General features: G+C 39.3%; 1 protein-coding gene across 1 annotated transcript in view; it reads left to right on the forward strand.

Moving 5' to 3' along the window:
* Positions 1 to 14348, forward strand: part of macrod2 (mono-ADP ribosylhydrolase 2) — a 397426-nt gene that overhangs the window by 285969 nt on the left and 97109 nt on the right. The window contains exon 7 of the mRNA XM_031737688.2: positions 13835 to 13865. Within this exon, the coding sequence (XP_031593548.1) occupies positions 13835 to 13865 (31 nt within the window). The remainder of the gene's footprint in view (positions 1 to 13834; positions 13866 to 14348) is intronic.

The raw sequence follows: 14348 nt of genomic DNA on the forward strand, positions 1-14348 counted from the left end.
CACTGATATGCTGCTTGTGGATTCCCTGACTGCATGTGGGATATTGAAATCTTAGATTTTAGCAAATGGATCTCAAATGAGCAAATTAATTTTGGGATTAACTGTTTAATCAAGCACAGGCTTTATGCATTTCATTTTCTGCCAATTTCATAGCTTAGTCTCTGCATACATTAAAGGAAACTTTAACATGTTGAGATTATTATTCTTATTTTTTTTTGTGGGATTTATTTGCCGATTTATCAAGCACCATGTAGGGGATCGATATCAATTTCATCCCTGCACATTCAGTGGGGAGATAGATCAGTCGCATGTTTAGCCTACCCAAGCACAATCCATGGCAGCAGAGGGAAACGGCTAAAAAAAGAACAAAAAATCTTTCCAGTTATCCTGGGTACTGGTTATCTGTCTGCCGCTGTGCATCTTTTTCTAATGCCTATTCATCTTGCTCCGGTCTACCTTGGCTCACAAACATGCTGCCGCCTGTCTTTTATTCCTTCACAATATTGCATCACCGGAGTTCACACAGACTATGTTTCACTGGAGCAAATGAGACGAGATATCAAGTGTTGCGGAACTGTGCACGATGAAGGCAATCACAGAGCACCCTGAGCTTCTGTTAACAAAGGGAGTTCATTAAGTCCATTAAAATCCCAGCTGAAAAAAAAACAAAAAATGCTGCTTGCTTCGAGTCTTTGAGTAATTATTCCTAAAGCACAAGGCCAATGAAGAAATCAGAAGAAACAGACTTAACCCCGTCTTACGTCAAATGCGTTGTCGTAAAGTACACAGGAAAAAAGACAAACATTCACTCTTCTAATTGGAAAACGTGTCCCTGTGATTCAATAATAATTATGTATTTACCGTGCTTCCGAGGGGTCAGTGCTACACCAGGGCGGAGTGTGCAATTCGATTTGCAGTTAATGAGGTTGGGTCTTTTAATGAATGTTAGTTTTTATTCTGTATATACTGCTGTGGGGAATGTGGTTACGGCCTCTTTTATCATATGTTATGATTCTTTGCTTGATTCATCTGGGTAATATTTCACTTAGCTTTACTATTTTATACATTTAGACACTTAATAGCGTAGTCCAACAAAAATGAATCACAGAGCTTCTTAATTAAGCATAGAAGCCTTAAATAATTCCCAAAGGTGATTTTATATAAACAAACTTATCTCATTATCTTAAGGAAAATGGATATAGAAGTGAAGCTTCTTTCTTTGATGCTTCTTTAATACGGTTGCCTTGCTGGAAAAATACTACTTAGTCATATTTTAACTGTGGGAATGGCCTAAATGCTATATCGAGTTATTATCTGCTCCTGATGTCAGCTCCTTCAGTGACAGTCCCTCCTTGATTCTGGGTGACTGCTGGTGCACAGCTATGCGTAATCTCTATTTTCACATCAACCACATTTTTGCCGCCCCGCTGACCACACGCTATTGTTGTTTCTGCGTTTTATCTTGTAACACTGACTCCCTTAAAAACCAGTGCACAGTTCAGCCACGCAGTAGATGACCCTTTAATGCTATAAATAATGCAGGGCAACAAAAGGGGTTGATTTCAACCAAGCAATCATTCCTGTGTTGACGGTGGTATAGTAACTTGGTTGAAAGCACTTGGGTGGGTTTGGGGCTCCTGTAACTGGACGCAGCCTGAGTGTGACCGGGCCATTAGTATGCATGCTGCAGCTGACGTGATTTTAGTTTCACATTGGTCCTGCCACAAAGACAGGGGGCATACAGTCTTCATATTCCTGCCGTTCTGTCAACTCAAAATTCAGAGTGGGGTTTTGACTTTGAAGCCACTTTGATATGGTGCTTTTGAAATGTTGAAGGGCGCCTTGAAAGGAAAAATGTTTAATTAGTAGCCTTACATTGGAAGGGTACCATAGGCTGGCTTTCACTCTCCATGACCAGCACCCTCCCTCCCCTTCCTTTCCCTGATTAAATGTGCTATTGAAGTTGATTTGTGAATGGAAATTAGTGTCTCTTGAAAAATGCTCGCTGATTGTTTTACTGTTCGTTTAGATCAGCCACTTGGGAATCATCTGTTCTTACGGTACAAATCACGAGCTATATTTTAGGATTACTGATAATACTAACCTTCTAGCTCCATATGCTGCTAATCTCGACTGAGACAGTTTGACACGGGGTATGGATATTTGAAAATCCATGTATGCCCCGGTTTTACCTTTCATAGGATATATGGCTTGGCTTGTTCCTTTAGCGCCGTTTTATCTTCAGTATTTCAGAGGCTCTCTCTCTTTGAGATACCCCATGAAACAGCAGCTTGATAGATTCAGACAGAATCCTCCTATTCATGTCTTTGATCACTTTCTTTATGACCACCTGTAATTTAACCCACCAAAATGCAAATGACTCCTAATGCTAAACACCACGCACGCATGCTCTACATATCTTAAGCTCTCGCTGAAATATTCACAGGCTTTAGAGGGCCCGAGGCATTTTGAATGATGTCTTATACGCTGCTCGGCGCTGAGGCTCAAATATTCAAATCAAACATGATGCTCAAAATTACCACAAATACATTTTCCTCTATTTATCACTTTCTTTCCTCCCATCTCAGGATTCAATCAAAATGCCTCTTTGGTTTATAATGTCATGCCTCTTGTGCTAAATACAATAAAAATTTCATAAGATCATCGTAATTATGTCAGGCTAAGGATTGTAATCAAAGCAAAGTTCAAGGCTTTAAAGGAAGCGGATGTTAGATACTATAAATTGTCAAATAAAAACCTGCATTCAAACAGAAGCTGCATGTTAAAATGAAAGATTTTTGATACCCTAGTGGCTCACAGTGTAAATTTGGGGCAGTATTTACTTTTGCAGCATTATGTCTAGTAGTAGAACTAAACTGGTGTATGTTAATTTCCACTATTTATGCAGTGTTTGATTGATTGATTGTTCCTACAGGACAACCAGACAGACAAAATATACAAGTTTTTCCTTTAAAATGACAGGCTAAGTGTTAGCTTTACAGTAAATAACACTGGTTAACAGTTTTTTAGATGTTATCTGCTTTGAAGTTAAAATATTTATGAGCTGACTCCAAGTAGGACAATTAAAATAGCTTATTGGGCATTTTAAGATATTTAACTTTTTACATTTTACACCTATGCATGCTGTTTCAGTTTGTTTTAATCATAAATTGTAACCTTCTCATCTGTTTCTGCTCACTTCATGCAGTAATATTTTAGCTTTGTTCATTATGTAAAAGCAAAAAAAATGTCAACATAGCTAGAGAAGACGTATTCTGAAATATTAGAAAGCATAGTAGGGTTATTCCATCACAAACATTGCACTGACTTTATTTAGAGCCCAGACTGCCAGGCCAGATCAAGATGTTGTGTTAGGTGGGATGTCAAGCAAGTAGATCTGTTGTGTCATCACTTGAGGTGGCTGCAAGATCAGGAAGAGCAGGTAGCGCAGGTCTTCTACTAATCAGAAGTTTGGTGGTTCGATGGCCGGCTCCTCCAGTCTGCATAGGGTACCCATAGAGTAAATGTGAACAGTTCATGCATTTACTAGTGCAAGTTCTGCTGAATGTGATTGACGGTACATTCAGCAGCACATTCTTCTTTCGGCTGCTCTCTTTAGGGGGTCGCCACAGCGGATTATCTACTTCCATCTCATCCCATCCCTAAGATCCTCTTTTGTCACACCAACTCTCTGCATGTCTTCCTTCTCTACATCCATCCAAGTAAAAGAAGAAATTTGACAACCGCTTTTTACACAAGCTGCTTTGTCGATGATGCAATCAAAATTGGATGAATAGTTTAGGAAGAGTGGCGCTTCGAAAATTAGCACCTGCCCCCATTCGGGCTTTTCTTGCCAATATTCTGGGCTCAAAATGTGTTTTAGTCATTTGTAGTGTCAATGAAGAACGTTTGGCATCAGGACTGACCTAGCAGCATAACATACAAACTACAGCCAACCATCAATTTCAGTTCAGTAACCCAAAATTAGTAAGTCTTGATGTGACGAGTGGGTGAGCACTTTCATACTCACTGCTTGCTTTGTGCATGCTAATTTTACACATCACAACATATTGCTTTTTGCACACATGCTCTGATTTGCCATTGCTAAGGTAACACCGCTTCACTTACCATCCCGGGTTTGTTTGTGTTAGCATTTTGTTGCATGAAAGCAGTTTAGCAGGTTAAAACAAATGCGCAGCCATATGTTGTCAACGTTTCTTTTATTATGCTGCAAGCTTCAATACTGTTTGTTCCTTTGTTCATACTTACTGTTACTCATACTTAGGTCAAAGGTTAGGAAAGGAGCCTACCTGCCATTTCCTGACTTCTGTGGACTTGGTGATGTCATGCTTGAGGTCAAGCGGAGGGGTTTTCTTTTTGTAGGACTTTTTACTTTTGTTTACTTTATGGCTTGTGGAATAATTTGTTCTGAGTATTTGTCTTTGTAGGCAGTCATTAAGCTGTGTAAATGAGCAATTGATGGGTTAGTGAGTGTTCTCAGATGCTCATGTTGGTTTCTGTGTTTACTGGCTTAAGCGGCTGGTACTGGCTAGACTAACTGGGTGTGAATGGGCATCCTTTACAGTCAGTCAGGAGTTGCTTGAGATTAGTCTGCCTGCCCACCCCCTTTCTTAACATTCAAGCCAGATTATTGTATGCTTGATATACAGTCATTTCAAATGCATTTTGACTGTAAACTAGTGTAATACCACAAGCTGCTATTTATGAATTTACTGCTCTATGATGATACTTGATCAAAGAACGAAGCCACAGCTTTATTCTCCGGCTGTCAATCCGAGTCCGAGTCTGACTTTCTCAGCTTTTCACAGCAGTCTTGATTTCACCCACCACAAGCATGATAATTTAATCAATATCATATGTCTTTAAAAAACTGAATATATCCAAGAAGAAGTCTGCCTGCAGCTGTACAGAGGAGGTACAGTGGAGCAGCAGGAATGCATTTTGCTTTTGAGTTTACTTGACATGTTTCTCACCTACACTCATTTGAATTCTGTCAGCCGTGTGCAGGTCATGTAAAGGTCAGTTTTTCTCACTGATGTGAATTTCTTCCCTTTGTCTTTGCCTCTCTGTTGCTCAGTGGCCAGTGATATAATTTCAGCTAATCCTGAGCAGGAGGCCTCATACATAAATATAAGCCGACGTCTGATTGCATGCACCTTCAGCTCAGATTCACATCATGTTCCCACTTGACACTGACAGGATCATTGTCACGAGTTGACAATTTTCCTGTGAAAACTCACTATGAAGCGAGAAATAAAAGAGAACAGTTTCCTGCTGTATTTTCGCTGCACTGGTTCAGAATACAGTATGTATATTTTTAATCTTTGAAGCGTGTCAACTTATAGAGTGTAGCTCTAAATGTTTTAAAGTTGTTTTGTAGTTATTAGTGCATGACCAAATTGTATTAAAAAACACCTTCTTTGTGTACCTTTGCACTGTAGGCTTCAGGGTAAACTGTGCTCGATCAACCATACAAGCTGGTCATGGATCAATGAATCAAGAAGCCATCAGTTCGGCATCTCTGTGTTTTTGCCTCACCGCTCGGCACCGTCCAAAGGCTGAAGCATTTACACCTTTTTTTGCTGCCCAGCCATCTCAGCACTGTCATTGTTTGGCTGACAGACACGCTGCAGCCTGCCTTTCTTTCCCTGTAACACTGCATCCTTTGCACGTGCAGATGGGATCAGTGCTTTGGAAGTGAGCACAGTGAAGGTAATCATAGAGCAGCCTGAGCTCCATTATATCCAAAGAAAGTTAATTATGTCCAGCTACTATCTACCATTGATCCAAACCCAAAGTGCGCCGTTGTTTACTTCCGAATCTGTGTTTAGTTAAGTCAGCGAGGACTCGGGATTGTCCCGCTGTACCATTAGCAAGTGCTTAAGGGCTCACTTGTAAACTTTCTAAGCCCACTTTTCCTCATGTCTGGAGTAAACACGGCTTGAGCAAATAAGCTACAGATTTCTTTTATAGTAACAGTGAGAAGGGATGTGATGAGGATGAGTCATTTCATTGAACGTGCTTTTGTATATATCATAGTATATTATTTTGGAATTTAATTATGTCCTTATAGGCTGGGGATTCAATAGTGAAATGCAAATATTCAGGGTACTGAAGTATATCTGAAGTATACTTTAAGATGATAGCTGCTGTCAGTGATTCCACTTTTTGTTTCTTTGCTCCTTTGGACTCACATTTGCACAAAAAAATAGATGGATCTGAATTTGAAGAAAAAACATTTTGATAACTACTCTTGTAAAGGTCTATATTTTCATTTTTGTTTTTGTTAAATGTTACCTACTATTTCTTAAGGATAGAAAATGCTTCGTGGCAGCACATCTTTGTATTTATTGCTGGCAGGACCTTCAAGGAGGAAAGGGATGTTCTGTTCTGTTCGTAACAATACGAATGCTCTACCTGAAGGCTGATTCATGGCATTTCTTCGCAGACACCCTAACAATTTGTGACCACGCAAGCACGTCAAATGTCCACACAGCAGGAACATAAAACGGTCATTTTATGTTCCGAGTTTCGTTATCCCCACCCTTACAGCTGCTCATCGGAGGAGCTGGAATTGCCATAGTCACTGCTGGATTTCACACACGTGCTTTCCATCAGTGGCACCTAAAAGCGAGCGTGCCGTTCCTGAAACTCTATGCTCTGTCTGTGCACTCTACCTGGGAAGTGAAATCATCTCCAGAGTAGCAAAGATCCATCCAGGCAGCTTAAACAAAATAAGCTGCTTTAAGCTGAATACCCTGGCTCGCAAGTAATTCCCTACACAGCCAATGATGCTGAGACCTTAATGGACAGATGTAATTGTGATAATAGTTGTATTTGATCTTGGCACATATGAAAACTGGTGGTGGGACTCGGGCCATTAGGTGCCAGGTTTCCTAGCCTCTGCATTTCTCCATCCTCCATTTAGCATAATGACACTCCAACAATCAGTGCTCACTGTAGAGTATTGACTGTGGTATTATGCAGAATAAAATGGTGTTAATGTGTCATATTTAAATATCCTGATCTGTAAGTGTGGCATGTTCCTTTCTGCAGCAGCAGGTAGCCAATTCGTGAAACTGAAAAACCAGGCATGACCTACATGCTTAAAGAATTACAGCAGTCAACAAAGAGGATTCTGTTGGATTCCTGTTTTTGATGCTCTGATGTAAGCCCACACTGTGGCATCACTGGTGAATAATAACATACTTGTGGTCCCATTTGCGCAAGATCTCCCCATGCTGCTGTGATTTATAAGCATACCTTCCATCTGCAAACAGGCTAGGAGGCTCCTACCTACTGGGGCAGCACCCCGGGTCCAGTGCTATTTACTCAGCCAGCCGAGACGAGGTGCTCCCCCGGCAGGATCCTGCAGTCACTGTGCCCATGCATGCTTTTCTCTCCATTAACCTGTCTGCTCGTGGCTACTGTGAAGTGCCTGCAGCAGGTACAGCAACACAACAGCATTTTGCCACAGGTTGAACCATCTTTATTGTGCCATTTCCTGCTGTTTAACAAATGATAAAAAGCTGCAGGCCATCAAACTTAGCAGTAACAGTGACTAAGTTTTATGAGCGCTATATTTGGTAAACTCTAGTCACAATATGCACTCAATAAATCATGCTTTAATAAGCTTTGTTGTGTCAGTTTTAAAATGAAAATGCAGTCTCTGTAAACATGCAGATATTTGTCAGTGCGTTTGAGTTATATGTAACACCAAAGGTACAAATAAATTAGTTTTTTTTCTTGAAAACATTGCACACTTTATTCATTCTGTGCTGTATCTAATGCATTTTGAACCAAATAAGTGTGTAGAAATACTGAGAGGAAAGGTGCTCCACTTTAAAGTGATGTGATAGATTAGGGAGGAGCCCTGGCAACAGAATAATTTCCCTGGTGACCAATTTCTGAACACTCTGAGCAAAGAAAATCAGCAACAAGCCTACATGTCAGCTATAGCCCCATACCAGGGTGCAGGCGTACACGCTGACTCATTTCTAATGAGCAGCCAGAGATAGAAATAATAACCTAAACAACAAATCGTAGGTCATGACTGCAAATATAGTGCTGACGGCCCTAATTAACATTAGACCTTATTCAGTGTAAGCAGATATAAAAGTATGTATGCAAAAATGGCGTCAATGGTGGCCCAGGGTTGATGGGGAAAGAAGAAGAGAAGTAGGTTATGCTTTACTCTTCTTACGTTGCTGCACTCTCTGGTTTGCCTCTGAAAACTACTGTAGCAACTTTGTTGCATTTAGTGTGATTTTGGCTTAAATTCCGCTCGTCATTTCTTTTCTGTCTTTAAAAGCACTACTTCTGTATGTGATACTATAGAGTATTATGTGCAGAAGCATTTTGAGGGGCCGTTATTCTTAAAAAGTTTATATAAAATCTATAAAATATTTTTGGTTCGTGAAAAATAAAAGTAAACTGGTTTTAAATATTACACTGCACGCTTACTGCCTGATAGATCCATATAAAGTAGATTGAGCTTCAGCATGATTTTTGCTGACAAAGTCTTATAATGTGCATTAACAATGACATCATCACAGTATCGATCTTTCTCTTTATGTAACTTGGTTCCCGCTGTTGCTGCACCTTCATATGTACGCTCAGTGTTTCCTGCTGCTCAGCCTGCTCTTCCTTACTGTAAATCTACCGTTCTCCGAAACACTGCATGGGCACGGTAAAGCTACCATTTAAATATCAAGAACTTTATATTCACTGTACTTTGCAGATTCCACAATTAAAATAATAGTTGTAAATGTCAGACTGCATTATCATCTGTCTCACTGCAATTTAGTGTAACTAGCTAGAATTTTTATGGATGTGATGCTGACGGCTATTTAAGGTATTTTGCTTGATTACCAGGTTGTTCTGTGCTCTCTAAGTTTGAGCGTTTATGGTAAAGCACTCGTTAACATTGTAAAATGTTCAAAATGACTCATTCACAGAATGAGTAGAATACAGATATAATGAAATCTGTTTTGTCATTGATTTAAATGTTCAATTTTTTGGTTTTTTGTTTGTTTTGACAAATGACAGATTTGCTTTTAATTCATTTTACAGAAAATCGTTGCTTGGAATTTCTGTCAAAATGCTTCAACTGCTGGTCACTCCTCTTAGCATCCTCTGTTACCTGGTTTTGAAATGCATTGCCTTCTTAAATTAATGTAGAAGTTAATACTTTAGGTTTAATATTATGATCTAAAAACATCAATTAAATTATCACTTTATGAAATAAGGTGACTTTTATCAACTGCATCTGCTTGGTGGTTAAAAATTCATCACAACCTGAATTAAGTTTGATCAAGAACGTGACCAGCAGCTCATGTCAGGAGCTCTTTGTGTCATTGCCAATGTAATGCAGTTGTAAAAAGACAAGCCCTTTATTTTGCAGAACCATTTTTTTGTGCCATCCTTTCTCTGTGTCCTTCAGAGGGGTGCTTAAAAACGTAACATTAAAACTAGAAGTCACTCGTTCGAGGATGCCAATGTTCACATTTTGGACAGAGAAGACAGATGGTTTGAAAGAGGAGTGAAAGAAGCCATCTATGTCCACTGTGAACGACCATCTTTGAACACAGGACGGGGCTTACGACACCATGTCTGCCATCTATAATCCAGTTTTGAGATCCATTCCCAAATGCCTTAACACCCACTCACATCATGGGCCATTTGACCTCAGTAAATCACATGATAGAGTGGGGCTAGGTTTCACAATGAGTTCACCTTAAACCTTGGCTGATTGTGACCTACACCCGTTTTCACACCTTGGCTCGTGTGATTAAGTAGAGGATCAATTGGAGGTCCATGACCCTCTTGGGGACACTCCCATAGGGCTTAAAATCTGGGACTCTCCACCAGTTGCTCTTAGAACTGAAGAAGCTTCTCAGATGAAGGGTGAAATGTCTCCAAGAAACCTAAAGACGTCCAGACGCTCCTTAGACTACGATGACCTGGATGACCGGAACCTTCACAGACACATTATAGCATTTCATTTTCATCTAAGGTTCTCGCCATAATCATCACTCTGCATTAACTTGAATGAATATGTTACTAAAGCAGATAGTGCATTAAATCTGTATACTAGTTCTTCCATTTTTTCCTATATATTAGGTTAAAAATTGAGCGTATTTTATAATAAGTAGTTTGTATCATTGTTTTGCAAAGTCAGGTAACAGACATTTAGTCATTTAAGTGTTTGCTTTACCTTGAAAACAGCTCTAATTCTTTTCTGGGCACTGGCTGCAGTGTTTCAAGGTACAATATTTGGCAGATATTTTGTATGTTTGTCTCATCATGTCATCCTCAAGATCCTTGAGAATCTGGGTTGTTGCGTAAAGACACACTCCGGCTGCATGCTTGGGGTCATTGTCAAGCTACTGATTGATTTTTGGACCGATTAGGCAACTCCCTGACGTTGCTGAGTGATGAATAAGAATCTAACCCTCTTAAAGTGCTTAAAACCTTTCCACATTACTGTGTACTACTTTTCCCTCTTGCAATCAAATGCCCTTCAAACAAGTAAATGAATGTGTCACAGCGGTGTCACATTTTGACAGCATCCCATTAAGTGATTACCTGGTGCAATTTCACACCAGTGTGATCAATACTCCTTTAATGGATCAGCCAAGGAACTAATAAAAAGGATTTTAATTGATTACGCTGATAGGCCGTCACTCCCACAGCGTGTTATATGTTAAAGTTTAGGTGCAATCGGAGCAGAAGTTCAACGTCAGGTGACTGACACTTTGGCCTTTAAGCTGAGAGAGGATAACGAGGCTTCTGGCTCAGGATCACCTTGGCTGACTGAAGCCATTGACAGGAAGTTACTTTCCTTATTATAACAGTCCTTCATATCGTTTCCTTCTGCTGGGGTAATTTAGATTCCAGCTTCAATAGACTATTGCCTATATGTAAAAGTCATCAATTTTTATAATTGAGATACTCTGATTTTCCGTGCCTCTAATGAGTCAATCTATTATAAGTAATCCTATTTGCACGCAGTAATTCTTTGAAATATTGTTTGTTGTGTTAGGATATATGTGACAGTTTTGCACTTTTAATCTCAGTATGCCTCTGCGCGTGCCACGGTCTGAGCCTGGCACAGGGCTAAAAACGGCCATGCTTTTCCACGCTTCATCATCTGTGGTTTGTGTCAGACCCAGACAATCATCTGGAAAGGTCAAAGCATCAGTAAAAGATTTAAATCAGCCCACAGAAGAAAGATTTACCTTGACAGGCGGAACCTGAAAACTGGTAAATAAGAATGCAAACAGAGTCTTTCCTCTTAACCTAAACCTAAAGGAAAAACAGACCATTGCATTTCAAAGCTAGAGTCACAGGTTATGATGCTTTAAAGTAACAAAAAAAAAAAGTTTGAATATCTTTTTTGTCCTTGTAATTAATTATTTGCTTTCTTAATGCTATACGTTGAGACGGCTCAAAGATTAATGCGTTGATTAATGCATTTGTATAATCGCCCTATGAGGAGACATGTATGGTTCGCTCTCTTTCAGATCTATTAATCGTGTTTTCATTTCTAAAACGAAGCGATCTTGGCACAGCTAATAGAAACAGCCTGTTTCTAAATGCAACTTGACAGGGTCAGTGTGAGAAAAGCAAACTGTTGGGCTTAGTTTTGGCACTGAGAGAACTTGACGTACGGGTGTTATTCTTTGATTAATCTCTGTGCTGTTTTGTTGTTCTATATTCATCCAGCTTTATGAGCTGCTAGAGGAAACATTTTCCTTTTTTTTCTTCATTTGTCATCTTATTATATTAATGTTGTAGCCACGCCTTTTGATGAATGCAAGAACTAAAGCACGTATTCAGCTTGTTTTGAGGACAAATGGGACCTTTGAAAAAAATTCTTTCTCTTTAGTGTTTATTAATATACTTAAAAAGATGAATGTGAAATAGGGAAGCTTATAGCAAGGCCTATGTATCATAATATATTAGCTCACAGAAGTAAAGAGTAATGAAACTATTTTCAGCTATAAAGCCATGCTTGAATAATATGTCTGCTGCAAAGTGCTGCAAAGCCAGAACTATTACAAGGTGGTTACTTTTTATAATCTTTTTGGAAAAGACGTCCATAAATAAATATATGTTGGTTTTGGCTCTTTGGGTCATGAAGATAATTATATTTATCCTTCTTCTCATTCTCCACATGTCTCTTTTGTTTGGTGTATGTGCTTTCCTTCAGTTTGGTGGCTGCTATATTATTGATTTGTGCTATTGATCCAAATGTGGCAGCGATTACTGGGATTTTGTGTTTAGCTTTATCATCATGCACTAAAAAGCCTCCTGCTGGGATGCCCTTGTTGTTACTGAAACACAGCTGAGTCACTGCTGGCAGTTTGTATCTTTACTCACAATAAAGTTTGTTTGTCTGTGAGTCACAGACTGTGTATTGAAGTCAAAGACACTTAAACCTTACACACTAAAAGTAAGTGACAGACAAGGTCAATCTCATTTGGATAGTCATGATTAATAAGATGTGAAATCCACTTTTCCATCATCAGCTATACTGGCCATCAAGTAAACATATAATACATGCATTATAATGCAGTGATTGGTATAACAGTCAAAGGTGGAACTTAAAAAACATAAAATATGTGTGTAAAGAGGGATGTTTGATAAGCTTTTATTTGGATGCTAACAAAAAGTATAGTGTGTATCTATGCAGTTCTGTGAAAAATTAAGTATATCCTTAATCTTCTGTAGGAATAAAGTGGGTAAATAGCAGCCATGTGCTTTGGTAGTTTGCTGGTCTGGAGCATTCAGGTGTGTGTTAACACAATCTTCCCAGGAGTGGCCGTCCTAGCAAATTCATCCCAAGGTCAGGCTGTGCAGTGCATCTAAGACTCTACAGTCCCCAGATAGCATGTTAAATATTAAAGTTCATGACAGAACAATTACAAAAAAGCTGAAGAAGTATGGTTTGTTTGGTAGGGTTGTCAGGCGGAGGGTTGTCTTTTCTCTAAAAAGAGCATTGCAGCATGACTTAAGTTAGCAAGGTTGCAAGGAAAATGTGGAGCTGTTTGGTGATAATGCACAACATCATTTCTGGCCAAAATCAAACCCAACATATCAGCACAAACACATCGTACCAACAGTCAAGCACAGTGATGGAGGGGTGATGATTTGGGCTTATTCTGCAGCCACAGGACTTTGGCCTCTTGTGGTCTCTGAGTCAGCCATGAACTCTGGACACCAATGTTTTCACACATGAGGATAATTATCGAACAGTTAAAGCTTGGTCAGTATTAGGACAGTGATCCAAAGCCCAGCAACAACAGAATGCCTGAAAAAGAAAAAAAATCAGGGTATTGTTGTGGGCCAGTCAATCTCCAGACATGTAGCTCTACAAATTATTGAATCATGTTTTGTACTTGAGTTTTTCCCTGGACTGCAGAGAGTCCTGTGAAAATGTTCTTTTTCACTTCAGTATTTGTATTTATGCATCTTGCATTGAAGCTGGAATATGGTTTACGACACACTTCTGCATCGTCACTGCAGGGAATTCGTCAAATGTTATTGTAAATTGCTGCTCCTGGGAATAAACAAGTGAAGCAGTCGCGGTAAATGGCAGTCATACAAGTGTACAGTAGGTGCCTGACAATAGTTACAGTTTAATGCAGATGGGTGCAGTCGTGCAACATTTTATTTCAGTAGATGACGTTTGAATTCCTCTGCTGCAAAATTAAACGTTTGGCTTCAAAGCGACTGAGAGGAGTTACTTTTGCCTTACTTTGTGTGATCGTGCTGATTGTTTTCTCCATCTCTCTCTCTCTTTGCACAGGCCTTCCCATGTATATCCACAGGCATCTACGGTAAGCTCAGTCTCCCTTCTTTTATTTCTGTTTTTATCCATTTGTTTTGTTCTTTCAGTGCAACTCAGTGATAACAAGCTGCTCATATTCCCCAGTTTGTGGCTGAATATTTTAAAATGATGCACATAGGGCAGGAGGTTACTTAGATATAAATACTAAATATACCAACAAGTTCACCTTAAACCATGTTGCACAAAGGCAGGGCGTAGAAGAAGGTGAACAAAATGCCTGAATACTGCTTATGCACCCTCATGAGATCAAGCCAAATATGCTGCAAGGCATCGCTGGCAGAGAGCTGATGTGCTCATTACACTTAAACAAAGTCACACTGAAAAGAAACTAGACTTGTTGATAAAAACTAAATTTTTGAGTTTTGAAGATAAAAAAAAGTTAAATGCAAGAAAACATGTTGATTCTTTGACTCTTTTGATCATTTAAATTACTGTACAGTTTATGAATTTGCATACAGCTCTAATACTCGCA

The sequence above is a fragment of the Oreochromis aureus genome, linkage group 13 (genome assembly GCF_013358895.1).
Source record: "Oreochromis aureus strain Israel breed Guangdong linkage group 13, ZZ_aureus, whole genome shotgun sequence".
In the NCBI taxonomy this organism is placed as follows: domain Eukaryota; kingdom Metazoa; phylum Chordata; class Actinopteri; order Cichliformes; family Cichlidae; genus Oreochromis; species Oreochromis aureus.